The 20,781-nt window shown below is 44.2% G+C and overlaps 1 protein-coding gene across 1 annotated transcript in view; it reads left to right on the top strand.

The window, feature by feature from the left end:
- BACH2 (BTB domain and CNC homolog 2) overlaps positions 1-20,781 on the top strand; it is a 316,933-nt gene that overhangs the window by 248,089 nt on the left and 48,063 nt on the right. The window contains 2 exon segments of the mRNA XM_044289211.1: positions 11,709-12,052; positions 12,054-13,242. Coding sequence (XP_044145146.1) covers positions 11,709-12,052; positions 12,054-13,242 — 1,533 coding nt within the window.

The following is a 20,781-nucleotide window of genomic DNA, read 5'->3' as shown; positions in this document are numbered from 1 at the left end:
TGGCAGGAGAATTGGAGAAGTGGAGTTTAGAATGGTGTGTGTAACTTAAAAGACTTTAAATATTTTTCCTTGCCTTAAAATAATTTTTTTCTAAGGCAACCTCTTTCAGCTCCAGTTATCCAGTGACTTTGTACTTTCTATATACATTATCAACAAAAACATCCCATCACTCACGCATGCATGCAAATCAGATCCTCTTAAATTCTCCATATCAAATCCATAAAAAAACACCTGGCGCGTGCATAGCTAATGCAGTTCCTTTTATATATTTATATATCCTGTACTTTAAATACACAAATAGAAGCAATACACCATATAACATCAGTACAAAATCATATCAACTTGCGTATTCAAGCACAGAAAGTACAAATAAAGGAGTTCTCCACTTTTCACTTCACTTTTAGGCCTCATGCACGCGACCGTTGTTTGGGTCCGCATCCGAGCTGCCATTTTGGCGGCTCGGATAGGGACCAATTCACTTCAATGGGGCCGCAAAAGATGCGGACAGCACTCCGTGTGCTGTCCGCATCCGTGGCTCAGTTAAAAAAAAATATAACATGTCCTATTCTTTTTTTTTTTTTTTTTTTTTTTTAAACAATTTTTATTTCGGATTGGCCGGCAGTTCACAAGCAATAAATCAGAGATACATTATTCGCGCACGCAGGCACGGACATAATCAACAATGATATATCGTACAGGTCTCAGAAGGACATAAAATCAAATACTCGTTTAGTCAACTCTTAATACCTTGAGCCTCTTCCCAATCCGAATTTTCTGTTTTCACCCCCCCTTCCCAACTGTTTCCCAACTCTCTTTGCCATGACCTTACATCGCACGAGCACTTCTGGGCACTACCTCACTTGTTCAGGGGCAATAGAATAACCTTAACAAGACCTCTCTAATCCGCTTCCCCCCCTTCAAACGACCTCCAATGCTCCTAACGTCCCCTTCAACTTTCCCTCTAGATACCACTTGGTATGAACAAAGGGCGTGACCACTTCCACTATTTCTGTAGAAGTCAACGCATGTTCAATAAATCGCTTCCAAGTATTGAAAAATTGTGCAGCAGACTTTTCCTTACTACTTTCTACGTCTAACCTATCCAAATACAGGAGATATCTCATTGCCCCCAATGCTTCTTGAAACGTGGGAACCGTGGGATATATCCAATGCCTAAGTATGGTCTTCACCACTGCCAGGAGGAACAGGTGGACTCCTTTAATATGGGTAGAGTGAGATATTTCACCCCTGTCATCTAGTGGAATGTAATGAAAAATACAGTGTAGAGGTGACAATTGAGGTTTTATTCCCCATACCTGCTGGATATACTCGACAGTTTCCTCCCATAATGGCTTCAAATGAGGACAAAGCCAAAGCCCGTGTAATAAATTAGCTTTCTGCTGTAGACATTTAGGGCACCATCTCAAATAGTGTGCAGGCGCGTCCCTATAGGATAAATCAAAGGCATATGTAGCCCTGTGTAGAATCCTAAAGTGCATCTCCCTCCACGTTTCACTCGTTATTGCCTGCCTTACTTTCTCCAATCCTTCCCTCAGTTTGGGGGTGACTGCGCCTTCCCCTAGCTCCTCTTCCCATTTCTTATACACTGTTTCTCCTAGTGGGGTGGAAAGAATGTTCTGTATTCGCCTATATAAATTCGATAATGTGAAATCTTGGGATTCCACCAGGGCCCCAAACCAAGTCAATCTCTCGGGTTCCCCTATTATCCTTGACTGGGATTCACAGTATGAATGTACTTGTCTATATGGCAGAAAATGGGAAGCGGGGATCTGATATTTAGACTGAATCTCCGGCCAAGTCAAAAGCTCATTGCCTCCCTCTTTCATTAGTTGCTGTAGCCTAAATATCCCTTTACTTTTCCATAGCCTGAATAGACCTGAGTGTCTACCTTCCGGGAACGCCGGGAGAACCCATAATGGCATATAAGGAGTGATATACATGGGCAGTCTATACAATTTCCGTATGTGTCGCCATGCAGCTAGAGTGTCTCTCAAAACCACATAATTATTTAATGGTCTGGGGAGATCCCTCACCCTAGTATGCAACAAAGCCACTAAATCCCAAGGTGCTACCAATTCGCTCTCCAAAGGGGTATTTGAAAAATGTGAGGTGCCTTTCAGCCAGTCCTTAGCATGTCTAAATAACGAGGCCAAATTATACCTTCTGATGGATGGTAACTGAAGTCCACCCTCCCATCTAGTAAGGCACAGTTTATCATACGCTATTCTAGGACGTTTTCCCTGCCAGAGGAACCGGACAAACGCCCTCTGGATTCTATTTACATCAACATGTGTCATTAGGAGGGGTATAGTCTGGATAGGATAAAGTAGCCTTGAAAAACTTACCATCTTTAAGAGGTGAGCCCTCCCAAAGAGTGAAAGTGGAAGCTTGGACCACTTATCCAATTCCAATTCTATTTTCCTAATTAAGGGGACATAATTCAACTTATACAATGAGGTTGGTTGACTGCCAATCTTGATGCCTAAATAGGTTAAATATTGTGGTACCACTGCAACCTGGCATAACTCCCTTTCTCGCTGGACCGATGACCTTCCTTTACCTAAAAACATCAATTGGCTCTTAGTGACATTTATTGTGTAGCCAGTAGTGCCACTGAAGTGCTCAAAAGCATTTATAATCGCCTTAAGATGAAGGAATGGGGAATCTAGAAATAGCAAAACATCATCCGCGAAGCAGACAAGTTTTAGTTCTTTCTTCCCCATTCGAACCCCTTTATAGACATCAGTCTGAATCAAGTACTGCACCAGTGGTTCCAGTGCCAAATTGAACAGGAGGGGAGATAGTGGGCAACCCTGCCTTGTTCCCCTGCCAAGCCGGAAAGGAGTTGACAAAAATCCGGGCACACTAACCTGAGCCCGCGGGCATTGATAAATGTTCTCAATCAATGCCTTAAAGGGTCCCTCTATTCCAAAAGCGGTCATAGATCTCCATAACCAGTTCCAGTTCACAGTATCAAATGCCTTTTCCGCGTCGACAGACAACAAGGCAGGGCTCCCTCCCACAGCAGCTGGGCCATGGTGAATAAAATCCTGCACAACCAGCACCGATCTAATGTTAGTTACCGCCGCTCTGCCTTTTATAAACCCGACCTGGTGTGACCCTATAAGATGCGGCATATACTGAGCCAACCTGTTTGTCAACAACTTGGTCAATATTTTGAGATCTTGATTAATTAATGAAATAGGTCGGTATGAGGAGGGTTGTTCCACATCCTTGCCTGGTTTAGGGATAAGTTTGATATGCGCCATGCTCCCAGATTGCATGATGCTCCTCCCCTCTAGACAGCCATTAAATAATTGCGTCAAAAAGGGGGTTACTTCCTCTTTAAGACCCTTATAGAAAGCAGCACCGAATCCATCCGGTCCCGGGGCCTTCCCGTTCCCGAGTGATTTGATGGTAGTTCTAACCTCATCCTCCGTAACCTGTGCGTTAAGGTGGGTGCGCATTTCCTCTGTAAGCCTTGGCAATGAAATCTTAGACATAAGTTCCTCTGCTCTGTTAGCGTCATAAGTCGTTTGACTGTATAAAGCGGCATAGAATTGCCTAAAGCATTCAACTATTCCTTTCGGGTCAGTAATCCTGGTACCTGATTCGTCCACTATGCTTCTAATGTTATTGTTGGCTACCCAGGGTTTGGCCAAGGTAGCCAACATCTTCCCTGCCTTATTTCCGTATTTGAATAAGTGTGACGTCTTATAATCTCTAGTCAGTTTTGTAGTCTGCTCAACATAAAAATCATAGCTGTGTTTGGCCGTAACCCAGTGGGTTTTAGTAGAGTCAGTTGGATTATTTAGGAAAGCCGTATACGCCCTCCGTACCTCATCCGTCGCTGCGTTCAACCTGTGGGCCAACTTCTTCCTTTTAGCTGCGACATATGAAATTATTCGCCCCCTAATAACCGCCTTTGCTGTATCCCAAAAAAGGGTATGATTATCCCGATGCTCCCCATTAGTGTCTGCAAATTCCCACCACCAACCTTTCAGCTGCAAAAGGAATTCCTCATCTGTTGCCAGATGACTAGGCATACGCCATATGTAATCAGTACCCTTAGGCGTGGTTTCTAAAAGGGACAAGGTTATCGGGGCATGATCCGAAATCAGAATGTCCAATATCTCTGAACCCTTCACCCTCCCCAACAGTCCTGGTGAGATAAGTGCATAATCTATACGGGACCAGGACTGGTGAGCAGGAGCAAAATGGGTGAACTCCCTATCCGTTGGATGTAGATGTCTCCAAGTATCTATCAGGGCCGTGGACTGCAAGAAGGGAGCAAGCTGCATTCTCCTCACACTAGCTCCTTGTCCCTGCAAAGTTGCTACATCTCCCCTCCTGCAATCTTCTTGAACGTTATGGACTACGTTCAGATCTCCCATCATGATCATATGTCCCCCACTCTCTTGCAGAACTTTCAGCTCTAAATCCGCATAAAAGGCATTTTGCATAGTATTCGGCCCATAAATGTTATACAGTAGTAGCCTACCTGCATCCGTATTCAAATCAAGCCTCACCAATCTACCTTTATCATCTGTAACAGTTGATAAGACCTCACATCTAAGTCTTTTGTGTATTAAAATGAGCACTCCCGCCTTTCTCCCCTCTGAAGGGGAGCCGTACACTCGACCCACCCACATGCGCTGCATCCGCCAGAAATCAGCCTCCCCCAGGTGCGTCTCCTGAATTAAAGCGATATCCGCCTGTAATCTCTTGAGGTGACGCAGAACCATCATTCTTTTATGGGGGGACCTCAGCCCTCTAACATTCCAGGAGACTAATTTCATAACTGGGACCGGGTATCTGGCTTAGCAAAATAGAAGCATCCCTGGGAGGCCGACTTCCGCCCGACCGCAACCCACAATGTACACATGCAATAATTTGAGTCATGACAATTAATGGCAAAGCAAACATTACCCTCCCTCCCAACATAACCCCAAAAAACATCTCGACATCTCCCCAAAAGAAATTGGAAATGTTCAAACAGCCCAGCAAAACTTCCATAAACTTCTCTTTTTTCGCGCCGACCTGGGCTAGACGGCTGCACTTCCTTAACCCAGAGTCCATTCTTTAAGACTGTTCCTTCAATCACCGACCTCCCCTCCCCGGACTCAATATAATCACTATACTGACCTGAGTCACTTACTTCCCCTCCCTAAAACTAAAACCGCACTTATAAATGAGAAAACCCACATATTTCTTACATGGTCCTTTTCTTGCATGAGACACTGTCCCCAAAATATCCCTCCGGTCTGCGGCTTCCCACCTCTTCGCAAAATGGCATGCAGCTAACCCCATTCCGGGCTAGAAGCCGGGTCTCTCCTTCGTCTCGGAGATCTTTCAGGCGATGAAGGTGGTCGCGCATTTCTCGCAGTCCCAAAACGATCTCCTCCTGATGAAGCCGCTCCTCGGTTAGGTGATGCTGTATCGTGATCTCTCTGTAGATTACAATCCTCCAGAGCGTCAGCTGCGTCGGAAGGTGTGAGGTACGTGTCCACTATACCGTCTTTCCTGAAGACTCTCAGAATCGCCGGGTAAAGTAGAGCAAATTTCACTTTCTTGTGGACCAGCTGGGTACAGATTTGGGAAAAAGCTCTCCTCTTCTTGGATACCTCCATGGAGTAGTCCCCAAAAATCAATATCCGGTGGCCGCGTAGCTTGAGCGGTTGCTGGAGTTTTCTGTACCTGGACAAAATGGCCTCCTTGTCCGCATACTTCAGGTATTTAACTATGGTCGTCCTGGGTCTCCTCGTGGGGTCTGCTCTCGTGTCATCCTGCGGTGGGCCTATTCTATGTGCCCTCTCCACCGTAGCTGATTCCTGGAGACCCAGAGCCTGTGGCAAGTCATCTGAGCAAATACGGGATAGTTGGTGCGCTGGAATACTCTCCGGCAGGCCCAGGATGCGCAAATTACTTCTGCGGGACCTATTCTCCAAGTCCTCGACTTTGTCCCGGAGCACTTTATTAGATTGTGTAACGTCTCTTAGCTGGGTATGTACTCTCTCCAGCTCATCTTCTACGATGCCCATCCTTTGTTCCAGTTCCTGCACTTGTTCTGTATGTTGGGCCACCGTGGCTTGCAGCTGCTGCAGGGAAGTCGATATCGTGGCCTCCAAGGTGGCTTTTATGTCCGGCGCCAGCAATTTAGCCACAGCAATGGCCATTTCCTTGCAGGAGGACTCAAGGACTCCAGACTGCTGAGCGCCCTCGAGCTGCGTGAGAATCAGTTCCTCTGAATCTTGCTCTTGCAGCTGGGAGTTCTGTGAGGACGAACGAGTCGTCCTTTTCTTGGCGTCGGCCATCTTGCTTCCCTGGAGCTCAGTCAGGGTCCTCGGCGGGAGAGGCGAACTAGCCAGCGGGGTGCCACTGCGCACCACAAACTTCTCCATCTACCTCCCTTTGTGCAGGGGAGATATATTGTCGGGGTAACGAAGCCCCGGGTCTCGGCAACGCCCGCTGTTAATGTCCGGGGAGACGGAGCTCTCTCTACTCGCCTCCTTACATGCGCGCGCCGGAACCGGAAGTCCAACATGTCCTATTCTTGTCCGCGCTTTGCGGACAAGAATAGGCATTTATATTGCCGGCGCCCGTTCCGTTCCGCAAATTGCGGAAGGCAACACGGGCGGCTTCCGTTTTTTGTGGATCCGCGGTTTGCGGACGGCAGAAAACGGCACGGCCGTGTGCATGAGGCCTTAACCTGCTTGCTGTGGACATTGCAGTGGCGAGCAGTGCAATTACAGTTCCCATGTTCTATTCACTTCAGTGGGACAGCTCCATCCTATTCAGATGAATAACATGGATCTGTGCCATTGAAGTGAATGGGGCGGCGGAGTTGTAATTACACTGTTGCTTATGCTGCGTTCTCTTCGTACAGCTGATCTGCGGGGTGCCAGGAGTCAATCTTTGTCTTTATCATTTCAGCAGTACTATATCCTTGAAAATTAAGTACAAATGTAGCCGTCAGCACTGACCGATAAAACCCCTTTATAGATGGGGAACCCATTCCTGGTTTACTGCTGTGAGCGAAGATGTTGTTTGAGGGATAATTGTTACTATTTTAGAGATAGGATAACAGTATGACAGGTCTGTTGTTCTGATAAGCCTAGGTAAAGATGCCCACATAAAAGCACTGTGTAATGGCGGTTGCTGATCGCTGATGTTCCCCTACTGACCACTGTGGTCTCCGGCTCCGTGCTCGGGCGAGCACTGTTCTCCCTGGCTGCCTAGACATTGTCCGGGTCGGGCTGCATTGCAGTGCAGGTAGCAGCGCTGATCAGCTGCCGGTGTCTTCCCATTTACCACCGCGGTCCTGGGCTCTGTCCTTACAGACACAGTACTTCCTGAAATCCGCTCCACGGTTTCATTCTAGTTCTGGATACGGCATGCCTTCCAGCCTGTTCTATGTAGCACTTTGTTAAAGGCCCGCACGTGTCACTTCCTGTAAAGTAAGGGTGTTGCACATGTGACTTGTGCAACCAATCCCAACCATCCTGCACCTATACAAGTGGTCCACCCCTCTTCCCAGGTGCCTGAGCGTCAAAGGTCCTTGCGTCCTGCAAAAGGTATTGTTATTTGTGTTTGTATTCCTGCATTCCTGATCTGTGCTTGGATTCCGGACTTTGCCTACTGTTTGATCCTTATCTGCCCTGTCTTGTCTCTCCTGTTGCTGACCTGGATTGCCTGACCTGTGCCGTCTTGCCAGACCCATTGATTGTTTCACTTTGACTCTGCATCATCCTTCAGTTGTGCATTGTTGCTCCTGGTTACAACTCGGCCTGTTGACTACGACTGTACCTCTGGTACCCCCTGGTCTGCCTGGACCAGCTTCTTAGTTTACAAATCCACCTCAGTGACTGCTGTCATATGTGTAGGGCATCCCAGTGTCTGACCTTAGCTTGTCTATAGCCAGTTCACACATAGCTAATTTGAGTGTGCATATTCATGGGGAACTTGAAGAGATCATAGCCCGATGGACATTCAGGCAGCAGTTATTTTGTGTACATGTCCAGGTTTTAGAACTGCATTGGTTGTTCAGTGCAATAGCGTTTTGAAATGAGCTAATGTAGTAGTATGTTATTTACCTGCCGTTTTGGCAGGTGGTGACTTCTTTGTGTGCCAAATCAGCTCCACTTTGTATAATAGACATGGCACTGCTACATTTGTATTCACTGTTATCCTTCATGTAGCTTATTAGATTTGGAGCAGTTCACTAGGATTGTTAGACTTTTCTCTCCTGTACAATACTTAATGTATAGTCTACTTCAGAGTTCAGCAACCTTCAGCACTCCAGCTGTTGTGAAAAACTACAACTCCCAATATGTACTCTTACTCAGCTGTTCTTTTAACTTCCACAGAATGAAATGAGGATTCTGGGAGTTTCAGAACATCTGGGGTGCAGAAGGTTTCTGATCCCTAGTCTCCATGTACACCAATGTTTTTCACCAAAAACACAGTACACACTTTCCAAAACTGGGTAGACCCTCAAAGTGTCTAAATAGCTAAATAAATTTGTCACATTCCATTGTATTATATTTTCCAATTTAAAGGGGTTTCTGGGCTATCAATATAAGATTCGGCCTGAAACCTGGCACCCCCACCGATCAGCCATTACTTGCAGTGCCAGCGTTGGCGCTGAGAATGGAGCCAGAAACATAGCTCGACTCCCAAGTGTAGTGGCAGTTCCAGGTCACTTCAGCTTTGTTCTCACTCACGTGTTCCCCCATAGTTTCTCAGTGGTATGTGTAATGTGATATGAATAAACATACTGATTTAAATGGTCTCTCATGAAAAACCTTTATCAGCTATCCAGAGTATAGGTGATAAATGTATGAGCGCTGGGAATCCCAGCAATCTCTAGAAGGTTGAATAGAACAGCGATTATGATTCATCCTGCCGCTCTAGTCAATGTGTACAGGACTGACTAAGAGGTAGCTGTCTCAGTCAGTCCCATAGACTTTGAACAGAGGCCATGTGTGACCACCGCTTCAGTCAAACTCCTTCAGAAGTGAAGGCTCAGGACCCCGTTCTAGTGATCATGGGGCCCTCAGCGATCATATATTTATGACCTGTCCTGTGGGATAACATCTTAAATTTGGAATTTACATTGTGAGCCCGATGGGGACAGAAACAATTGGGAGTCATGACAAATCTATGTACGGTGCTGTGGAATATGTTGGCGTTATATCAACAAATGCCGTAAATTACCATATTTTCAGTTGTCTTAAATACCCCTTGTGGAACTTATTGTTTTTTTTACACAATTTGTCCCTGTCCTCCACAGTTTTTATGCACATTCCCCAATACTTTGCTGAGTTTTCCACATTCATGGTGGTCTCTGCTTTTTCTCTTAGTCTGTGCCACCTTTATATGAAATAAGCATTTAGCTTAGTAATGCTTTCCTTGTGCTTCAGCCTGTTGTTGCTATGGCCACTGTCCCCAAGGTAACTTTCCAGAAATAGTATTTCAAGGGGCTGTAATTTTAATTTCTGGCAGTTAATTGGTTAAATAATCACATGATCTTTCCAATCTGTTTTAGTATCACATTTACAGCATTTTTATACTTTTTCTAATTTTGGGGGGGAAAAAATGAGTAATGGTTTCACTGCTCCTGAAATAATTTTGATCTTCAGCTTTATTTCCCTGAGTTGTTGACATGTATGTCAGTAGTGCCCTTACCATTTAAGGTCCCTTTGCATTTTCCGATCAGATAGATTATCAGTAATGAGAATTCGTACAATAATCACAGCGATTCTTAGCGATACTCCAGTTTAAAGGTGCTGCTGATTACCTGATAAACAAACAAAACCCTTGTTCATCAGGTAATAGATCTTTGGAGCGGTCACCAAGGATATTATTTGTGCGCAACAGATTGTGAAGTCTAAACCCAGACGAGCAGGCTATTGTCAGGAAGGAATCGTCTGCTCCATTGAGCAGTGTAAAAGGGCCTTTAGTTTGTGGGCAGCAGATCTTCTGGGAGAGTGGAGCAATCTAAAGGTCCCTTTACCTACTTGATGGAGCAGACGATTCCTTCCCGACAATCGCCTGCTCATCAGTGGAGGTGTACGCTGCATTTACAGGGAGGAGCAATTGCTAATGTCATCGCTCGTCCCCATACAGAATCCTCATTTGTCAGCAGCAGAATGCTGTTTAGACGGCACGATCTGCTGCCTGCAAACAATGACTTAGGTGACCGTGCCAGCAATTTTATACCTGATGAACGAGCTTTTCACTCATTCATAGGATAATCAGCGACACCTTTAAACATTATAGCTAATGAGCGCTCATTGGCTATAATCTGCTCAAATATTGGGCAGTATAAAGGGACATTAGAGCTGAATTCACACTGCATCTCAGTATCATTTGCCATAGCTCCTGGTGCATACATCAGACATATATATAGGTCCCCGATAGAGGGCAAAGGAATGTGACCAAGGCCGGTATATGATGGTATGCCTTTTTTCAGCCATATAGAGTAGCACAGTCTACTGCTCTGTTCCAATCTGAGATATCCTGCTGAAAAACATATACCAAGCGGCATACAGTGCTTTTTAATCGAGGGAGCCCACTGTGTGGCCATAGAGTGACATACATCAACGGTATAAGTTCAAGGAAACCTTACAGCATACATCTCTGAAGTACTGTGTAAATAGAAGGTAATGTAACAAAAGCAGATTAATTTTAAAATGAAAACTATATTTATTATCAAGTTTTTTTGTTTTAGAATTTGGTTAAAATGAATGAGACTAGGGCTTTGTTGCGACAAAAAAAAGAGCCCTACAAGACTGGTTTGCAATTTTCTTTCACATGATTATTTTAGATTTTAAATTTGGCTGTAACAAAAATCTCATTAGAAACAGATTTCAAGCTGTTGCAGTCCTTAAAGGGGTTTTCCGAGTGTTTCATACTCATGAACTACTCACTGATCAGCTGTTTGAAGGGGACTAGCCTCTTGGTGACATGGCCTAGGAGCAGCAGCTCAGTCCCATTCAAATCAATGCGGCTGAGCTGTAACACGAAGCTTAGCTGCTACCCAATAGATGGTGCTGTGATTGGTAAGCTGCGAGGAGGCCTCAGTGCGTCTCCTCCACCAGCTGGGGTGTCGGACCCCCACGATCAGTATGAAACATGGCGCGCAACATGCAGTTCAAGCGGTGTTGTCATTCTTCATTAATTCATACTATTAAGTGACATCTTTTAGTTTACATGTGTGAAGAAGTAATTCAATACATTTCATAGTCTTTCACCTGAAACATGCTGATATATTCTGCCAGTTGCCAGATGTAAAGTCGCAGCAGTCGACTTAGCAAGGAAATACTTTCTTTTTCGATCTATAACATGTTGAATAGCAGGAATCTAGCCATGCATCCTAGCAAAATAGGAGTCCTCGTTCACCAGTAAAGGCAGATGTTTTCTCACTCATCAGGGATCTGTTTGACGTTATCTTGCCTGTTTTCCAGTCTGTCTTTCCTATTCAGCCATGGCATGATGCATAGAAGCAAGTGGAATTAATTAATAAATGTAGAGTCACTGCTGACCTGATGGGAGATTAACTGCTACTTTACTGGGTTTATGTATGGACATTGTAGCTGTCAGGTTATCTCATTACACTTGAGGGACTTTGGACAATTGCAGTGCTGATAGTAATGTTGGCAATTTCCCTGCTTTCTTTTTTGCAGGTCACTGCTAGAGGATTTGGTCCATTGTTGCAGTTTGCCTACACTGCGAAGCTATTACTGAGCAGAGAAAACATCCAAGAGGTCATCCAATGTGCTGAATTCCTACGTATGCATAACCTGGAGGACTCCTGCTTCCGCTTCCTTCAGTCGCAGCTTCTAAACAATGAGGATGGCTTGTTTCTGTGCAAGAAAGACACCTCATGCCAGAGTGTGCACAATGAGACTGTTGAGTGTGAAGATGAAACTATGGAATCTGAAACCTCAAAAATATCTTGCCCCAAGGAAAGAGTGCACCATGAGCCTTTTAACTTTGGTTCAGGCGAGAAAGCGCCAGATAGAAATGAATGTTATTTTGCCTAATTCCAATATGCAAAGGGAAAACAAAGAAAGCTTAGACAAGGATCCTGTAATCCGCTACCCACGATATAAGAAATACCAGTTGGCTTGTACTAAGAATGTCTACAATACATCACACAGTACCTCAGGTTTTACAAGCACATTCAATGAACATAACTCTGAAATTGGCCTAAAATCAGGACTTCCTTTAAGCCAGATAAAAAGTGAGCCATGTGACGACGATAATGACGAAGAGAGTGTTACACTTTGCTTGTCTGGAGATGATAATGACATCAGGGAAAAAGAGGATGTTGAGATGGTCAGGAAACAACCCAGCCCTGTTAGCATTGATCACACCAAAAGTGTGTCATCTCCTTCCAATCAAAGAACTTTTTTTAGTAGCGCTAAAGGGGGGGAATTTAATGACGTACCTGGTACTTCCCAACAATGTTTTATCAGAAGTCCTTCATGCCCTGTAGAAAAGGGAGCAACTCAGGGTGACCATAAAGCTGAATACAACCCTTTCACTGGGAATTTTGAACTGTCTTGTGAACCTCAGAAAGATTCCTCTAGCTTCCTCATGGCTTCACCTCTCCAAGGGTCTGGTTCAGAGCTTGCCTCAAATAATGAAATGGAATTAGACAGAAGAAGTGTCATATTCTCTTCAAGTGCTTGTGACCAAATAAACACCCCGGTGCAATCATATTCTGGTGTCAGTTGTTTGGACAAAGAGTTTTCTGAGCATGTGCCAAAGGGTCTTTGGGCAGGAGCTAGCCAATCTCTGCCTAGCTCTCATGCCTTTTCCCATAGTGGGCTGATAGCAGACCCATTGCCAGGAAGGTTGCGGCCAAACACTAGTTGTCCTGTGCCAATTAAAGTATGCCCTCGTTCTCCCCCTTTGGAAACTAGAACAAGGACATCCAGCTCATGCTCCTCCTACTCATATGCAGAAGATGGCAGTGGTGGATCCCCTTGTAGCCTTCCTCTTCTTGAATTTTCATCATCTCCCTGTTCACAAGGCCCACGATTCCCATCCACTGATCATCAAGAAGCTTGTTCAATGGCTGACTCAATCTTTAATCAAGTACGGCCACAGATAAAATGTGAGCAGTCTTATGGAACAAACTCAAGTGACGAATCTGGATCATTTTCAGAAGCTGACAGCGAGTCATGTCCAGTGCAAGACAGAGGGCACGAGGTAAGCAATCCAACCGTTCGTTGAATTTGTATATATGAAAGAATATGGCACAGTACTATTCTGCATGGTTACTATAGCTGTTAGTTGACGCACAAATATTATAGTCCCTTGAAGGACGTTTGTATTATACGCACAACACATGGTTTTAATCTGCTTAGAGAGGACCTGTCGCCTCTCCTGACATATCTGTTTTAGTAACTGCATGCTTTCTCCCTTTCATATGTCTTTTCATATAGCTGGTGGTTTGTCTCCGCACTGTCTGCCACTGGCAGCACTGATTGGATAATATCAGACTGTACAGAGACACGGTCAACTGGTAACACCCAGTTGGACCTTTATTGCAGACTGGTGACCATTCATAATCTTCTAGAAGGTATAATAGAGGAATTGGTACAGCCTAGAAAAATTAGAATATATGCTCTAGAGTTGTTATTGCATGGGAATGCAAGCAGTTACTAAAACACGTCAGGGGAAATGACAGGTCCTTTTTAAGTGCAAGTTTACAATGGATTTTTCTCTCTCCCTGTGAACTTACCCAAATAGTGCTTAGCTAGTTTTAAAGTGTAACTAGCTATGCTGAGAATCGACCGGAAGAAAACTGCTTTTTTTGCATATTTGCCACAATGTGGTCGGATCTGTGCCGTACAGTAAATGGGGCCGGACAGAGACCTAGAAACCTCCGGCAATGCTGCAGTGTGTAGACCAGCCTGCCGGACCTCTTGAACGCTAGTCTGCAACTAGCCTTATAGTGTTCAGCCAGTTTTACTTTTTTATCTTAGATTAGTTTAATAGCTCTTTTTTGCTGTAAAGCACAGAGGGAAGGTAGAAGGATAGAACAACATATTTTATGAAGGCGTGTATCTGCAAGCCAACACTTAAAATTCATCTAAAGGTTGAAACTCCCTTGAGAACAAACGTATTATGCATGTAATGATTGACTATGGGTACTTGTACATGGAGTAATGTTTTTGTCTTTACACTCAGTGTTCAGACAATACTCTCCGGCAGCCAAAAGAGTAACAGCTTTGCTGCCCCCACAAAAAGAAAAAAAGCATGGCAAAACTGAAGTGAACAGACAGAGAAGTACAACTGTTCTCAAACTAATTATTTGGTTTATTAGACAGTATTTGCCCACATCTTTTTTTAATAGGCCATTAAATTGAAGTCTAGTTTTCCTTTTCTGCGCCACATGAGCACATAACATGTGATTTAATGTAAGAAATAAAAATTTTACCCTGGTTTACATACAGACCGTCCAGATATTTTCTAGAAAACGTTGCATGAAGTGCATATTATACAGCGCAATTCAAGCTGAGGTGGCTCATACAGGGTTACAACACCAGTTCACTGCCAGACGCCGCCTAGCCCCAATGATATATGAAGGAGATTACACAGGTCTAAGATATTGATGAACACCCGTGAGGTGTATGCTGCACTAGGCTAACTTCCCTGTTGTCCATACCCATACTATTAGACCAGATGGGGTGACCAGCACTTCTATAAGTGCACCCCACAACAGTTTTTAGTTTTTTTTAACCTTGTATCAGTATTTATGGCCATTTTAAGTGATAGATATGTCGTTTGTTAACACATTCAGTATTTGATGAGGATTTTGATGGGTGTTCGCCACCGAAATTATCACCAACTAGGCTAATGCTCTATATTTAATGCAAGTGAATGGGGAATTCCATTCCCAGTTAAGATGTAGTGGGAAAAAATCCACCACGATCCCACATGAGAAATCCGTGGGTCTGCAATGCTTTCGGCCGCCTTGAGCTAAAATAAAAAAATCTAAAAATCATATTTTCTCCATCGTTCTGCATTCAATCCCACTTAATGAAAATGAAAACTGAAGGAAAGACTAAAATTTCACATGAACAGAAGAGTATTCAGACTCTTTGCTATAATACTTGAAATTTAGCTCTGGGGGTCTTCTCTTGACCATCGTTAAGCTGTTTCTACACCTTGATTGGATCAACCTGTGATAAATTCAGTGTGTGTGTATATATATATATATATATATATATATATATATATATATACAGGTCCTTCTAAAAAAATTAGCATATTGTGATAAAGTTCATTATTTTCTGTAATGTACTGATAAACATTAGACTTTCATATATTTTAGATTCATTACACACAACTGAAGTAGTTCAAGCCTTTTATTGTTTTAATACTGATGATTTTGGCATACAGCTCATGAAAACCCAAATTTCCTATCTAAAAAAATTAGCATATTTCATCCGACCAATAAAAGAAAAGTGTTTTTAATACAAAAAAAGTCAACCTTCAAATAATTATGTTCAGTTATGCACTCAATACTTGGTCGGGAATCCTTTTGCAGAAATGACTGCTTCAATGCGGCGTGGCATGGAGGCAATCAGCATGTGGCACTGCTGAGGTGTTATGGAGGCCCAGGATGCTTCGATAGCGGCCTTAAGCTCATCCAGAGTGTTGGGTCTTGCGTCTCTCAACTTTCTCTTCCCAATATCCCACAGACTCTCTATGGGGTTCAGGTCAGGAGAGTTGGCAGGCCAATTGAGCACAGTAATACCATGGTCAGTAAACCATTTACCAGTGGTTTTGGCACTGTGAGCAGGTGCCAGGTCGTGCTGAAAAATGACATCTTCATCTCCATAAAGCTTTTCAGCAGATGGAAGCATGAAGTGCTCCAAAATCTCCTGATAGCTAGCTGCATTGACCCTGCCCTTGATAAAACACAGTGGACCAACACCAGCAGCTGACATGGCACCCCAGACCATCACTGACTGTGGGTACTTGACACTGGACTTCAGGCATTTTGGCATTTCCCTCTCCCCAGTCTTCCTCCAGACTCTGACACCTTGATTTCTGAATGACATGCAAAATTTGCTTTCATCCGAAAAAAGTACTTTGGACCACTGAGCAACAGTTCAGTGCTGCTTCTCTGTAGCCCAGGTCAGGCGCTTCTGCTGCTGTTTCTGGTTCAAAAGTGGCTTGACCTGGGGAATGCGGCACCTGTAGCCCATTTCCTGCACACGCCTGTACACGGTGGGTCTGGATGTTTCTACTCCAGACTCAGTCCACTGCTTCCGCAGGTCCCCCAAGGTCTGGAATCGGTCCTTCTCCACAATCTTCCTCAGGGTCCGGTCACCTCTTCTCGTTGTGCAGTGTTTTTTGCCACACTTTTTCCTTCCCACAGACTTCCCACTGAGGTGCCTTGATACAGCACTCTGTGAACAGCCTATTCCTTCAGAAATTCCTTTCTGTGTCTTACCCTCTTGCTTGAGGGGGTCAATGATGGCCTTCTGGACAGCAGTCAGGTCGGCAGTCTTACCCATGATTGCGGTTTTGAGTAATGAACCAGGCTGGGAGTTTCTAAAAGCCTCAGGAATCTTTTGCAGGTGTTTAGAGTTAATTAGTTGATTCAGATGATTAGGTTAATAGCTCGTTTAGAGAACTCTTTCATGATATGCTAATTTTTTGAGATAGGAATTTGGGGTTTTCATGAGCTGTATGCCAAAATCATCAATATTAAAACAATAAAAGGCTTGAACTACTTCAGTTGTGTGTATTGAATCTAAAATATATGAAAGTCTAATGTTTATCAGTACATTACAGAAAATAATGAACTTTATCACAATATGCTAATTTTTTGAGAAGGACCTGTATATATATATTTAAGGAAAAACTGTGAAAATTATGAAACAAAATATATTTTTCCTTTATCATTTTTTTTTTTTCTAATTATTACAAAAGGTTTCAAGACAAAACATGTCTAAAACCATTCCCGTACGCTAGTACCCTGAAAATGGACACTATTTATGTAATTAATGCATAAGTGCATTTTGGATTTTGGCGGCCTTTTTCTCTATTGCTGGTTCTATGGCACTGTACTGCCAGAAAAATCGTGTACAGCACCAAAACGCTACAAGCCCCCTCAAAGTGACTTTTTTTTATGTTATTCATCTTTTTTATTTTTTTACCCTTTTTGCACAAGTCAAGGCAGGAAGAGGTTAATTCCCAGCCTGCAGGCTGACATATCATTTTAAAGCCAGCAGGTGGTGGTCTTACATAAGAAAAAGCGTTCTCCCTGCTGGCTTTCAGCTTCTTCAATGTAATACATGCTTGTAGCAGAGTGCTACAAGCATGTATTACTGACTGACCGCTCCTGCAGGTCACAGCACACCTCCCTGTGACCGCAGCTGTTTAATGACAACGGGGTTAAAGCCTATACAGACAACTAATATCCCAAATAAAATAAGGCAACAAATATGTATAAAATATATCAAAATGTATTAAGGATATAATCAAATAAATATAAAGGTGAAAAAAACTTAAAAAAGAGGGGGGGGGGGGGGGGGAAGGGGACAAAATCCTACTGAACTCCTGCAGAATGGAGACCACACATGTATACGGACAGCCACTATGGGTAAATATTATGAATAGAATCAGGCCACCCCTCAAAATAAATACCCCGATTGTAGAAAAGCTACCAAAGATATTAATTAATAATGCTGCTGCAGGGTTAGCGCTTGCAAGACCAATAACAATAATGACAATGCGGTCACAGCGACCTGCGGCCACACGGGCCACCAGCAGGTCTCGATGTAACCCGCTTTTATACATCCGGTTACAGATAGGAACCTTACCGCCGAGACATAGAAAGTCGTAGCGGCGGTAGGCACGTGGTTAAAGAAATTGTTTTCTATGTATATTGAGTTTTAAAAAATAGCCCTTTCTGGCAGAAGTTTCCCTTTAAGATTTTATGGAAGCGAGTAGTTAGTAGACTGAATGTTGCCAAATAGTGAGTAATGTGTGTGTGCCCTGGATGTCCACATCATCACTTCTGAGTCTAGTCCTGTTTAAAGTGTAATGCTTTGTGTTTATTTGGGTGTCTGGTGTAGCTGATATCCCACATTACAGAGGTACAAAGTCTCTTGGGCAGGTTGTGTGAAAGGGAGCAAAGATCAGACTTTACACGCTGCTGTAGGAGCCAAAGTCTGATTTGTGATGTGTTGTGTACACAGGATCCTATTGCCTGAACTTTACCATGTAAAGTGCATGCTTTTAAATAAATACAGGCAAGTTTATTCATAATCTGTATGAATTCTGTGAAAGATTATTGCTAAATACTGATGGCAGTGGCGTGCCTAGGGTGTTTGGCACCTGGGGCGGGTCCTTTCTCTGGCACATACCTCTTACATCCAGGGACATCTCCTGGCATGTAGACCTTCTCTTTCCTCTTCTCCTCCGTTAGATCACCATGACAAATTCTTGCAGTCTCATCTCGTCTCTACAGAGTTTGTAATACAGACACGTTACATTTCTCAGTTTTTCCATCAACCTCCCCATCCTGGTGTCCCCACAGTGTCATCCTGCTGCCCCCCCTAATACTGTGCCCGTTGTGCTCCCCAATGCCCCAGGTACTATATTGCTGAAAAAACTGTGACCCCAGTAGACATAATAAAACTGGCGTAAAGTAGAACTGAATTTCCTAAAAGAGCTGTCAAATATGAAAGGTGGAATCTGATTGGCTGCTATGGGCAACTAAGCCAGTTCTACTTTACACCAGTTTGATAAATTACCCCAAATGTCCCTATAGTGTCCACAACAGCTATAATGTCCCCTAGAGTGCCCCCAGTAATAACGCCCTATATTGTGCTCCAGGCAATAATCCCTGTATAGTGTCCCCAGAAATTATAGACTGGCCCCTACAGTGCCTCCCCAATAGCAATGCCCCCCACGCTGCCCCCATAGTAATTTCCCCCACACTGCCCCAAATAGTAATCCCCCATAGTAATTTCCCCCACACTGCCCCCACACAGTAATTTCCCCCATATAGTAATTTGCCCCACACAGTAATTTCCCCCACACTGACCCACACAGTAGTTTCCCTCCACACTGACCCACACAGTAGTTTCCCCCCACACTGCCCCCATATAGTAATTTGCCCCACACTGCCCCCACACAGTAGATTTCCTCCACACTGCCTCATACAGTAATTTCCCCCACACAGTATTTTTCACCACACAGTTGTTTCCCCCACACTGCCCCCATACAGTAGTTTCCCCACACTGCCCCACAGTAATTTCCCCACACAGTAGTTTCCCCCACACGGTAGTTTCCCCCACTTGCCCCCACACGGTAGTTTCCCCCACACTGCCACCCACACGGTAGTTTCCCCCACACTGCCACCCACACGGTAATTTCCCTGAGACTGGCCCCATATAGTAATTTGCCCCAAACAGTAGTTCCCCCACATTACCCCATATAATAATTAGCCCCCCACATAGTAACCCCTCCCATAATTATTTGCCCCCACATAGTAATCCATCCCATAATAATTTGCCACCACATAGTAATCCCCCCTCAATAATTTGCCCCCACATAGTAATCCCTCCCATAATAACTTGCCCCCACATAGTAATCCCTCCCATAATAATTTGCCCCCACCCCCTCAGTATCCCACCATGATATTTTTCCCCACATGTCCTCCTGTGTGTGTGTCCCCCATGTCCCCTAAAGTTGGCACATAAAAAAAATATATAAAAGCTAAATACTCACCTGTGCTTGCTCGCAGAGGAAGGCACGCACACTTCACTGTGCTGCTGCGTCCCGGCACACAGGCGCACGCAATAATGTCATCACGCCTGCGCCGGGATTTCACTACCGCATAGGTCTCAGGACTACTAGACCTGAAGCCTATGGTGGTGATCAGCGGCAGGGCAGGGAACTATGCGCCACCATTCCCCGCTGCAGTATGTAGGCGCATCAGCCCTCCAGCAATGAGCGCTTCCATCTGTATTGATGGAAGCGCTCATTGCCCCCCCCCTGAGAGCCGGCACCCGGGGCAGCCTCTCCTAGGCACGCCACTGGCTGATGGTAGCCTAGTGAGCTAGGTGCAGCACTGTATTAGTGTATATACACTGTCCTTATAAAGACTAATACATATGCATCTGTACAACTTTAATGAGAGGGGCATTATTTTCTACATACATTTTTTTACGGCAACTGAATACATACGCTGCACAGAAGGCACATAGTGAATGTATAAGATTAGAATAATGTATTTCTTTACTAATGGATGCTACGCAGAGCGCTGTTTTCATGTGAACATGTGCAAGAGACCTTAGACTTGGTGCCTGAAGTTTCAATTTAAAAGATCTCACTACAGGAACCAGAACAGCTTCCCTATGTAATGGGCACTTGTCACTAAAGGTATGTAAGAAAGCAGCTACCCAATACTAGTAGGTTTTCTTGAATTCTTTTAGCTTATAAGCCAGGTAGGGATCCCTGCACTCTGTAATATGAACTAGGTATATTCAGCATCACATGAGATTCCATGGGTATGGGGAGTGATCTTAGTTTCTTACTATTAAAGAGGTTATCCAGGTAAAGATATTTATGACTTATCCTCAGGATAGGTCATCAGTATCAGATCTGTGCGGGTGCGACACCCGGGACCCCCACCAATCAGCTGTTAGAAGAGGCCTTCAGCGCTGTAGCCTCTTCCTAGGCCAGTGACATCACTGTATATCAGTCACATGGCCTAGT

Source organism: Bufo gargarizans, chromosome 4, assembly GCF_014858855.1.
Source record: "Bufo gargarizans isolate SCDJY-AF-19 chromosome 4, ASM1485885v1, whole genome shotgun sequence".
NCBI classification, from domain to species: domain Eukaryota; kingdom Metazoa; phylum Chordata; class Amphibia; order Anura; family Bufonidae; genus Bufo; species Bufo gargarizans.
Note: the sequence above shows the minus strand (reverse complement) of the source record. Positions and strands in the feature narration are given on the sequence as shown.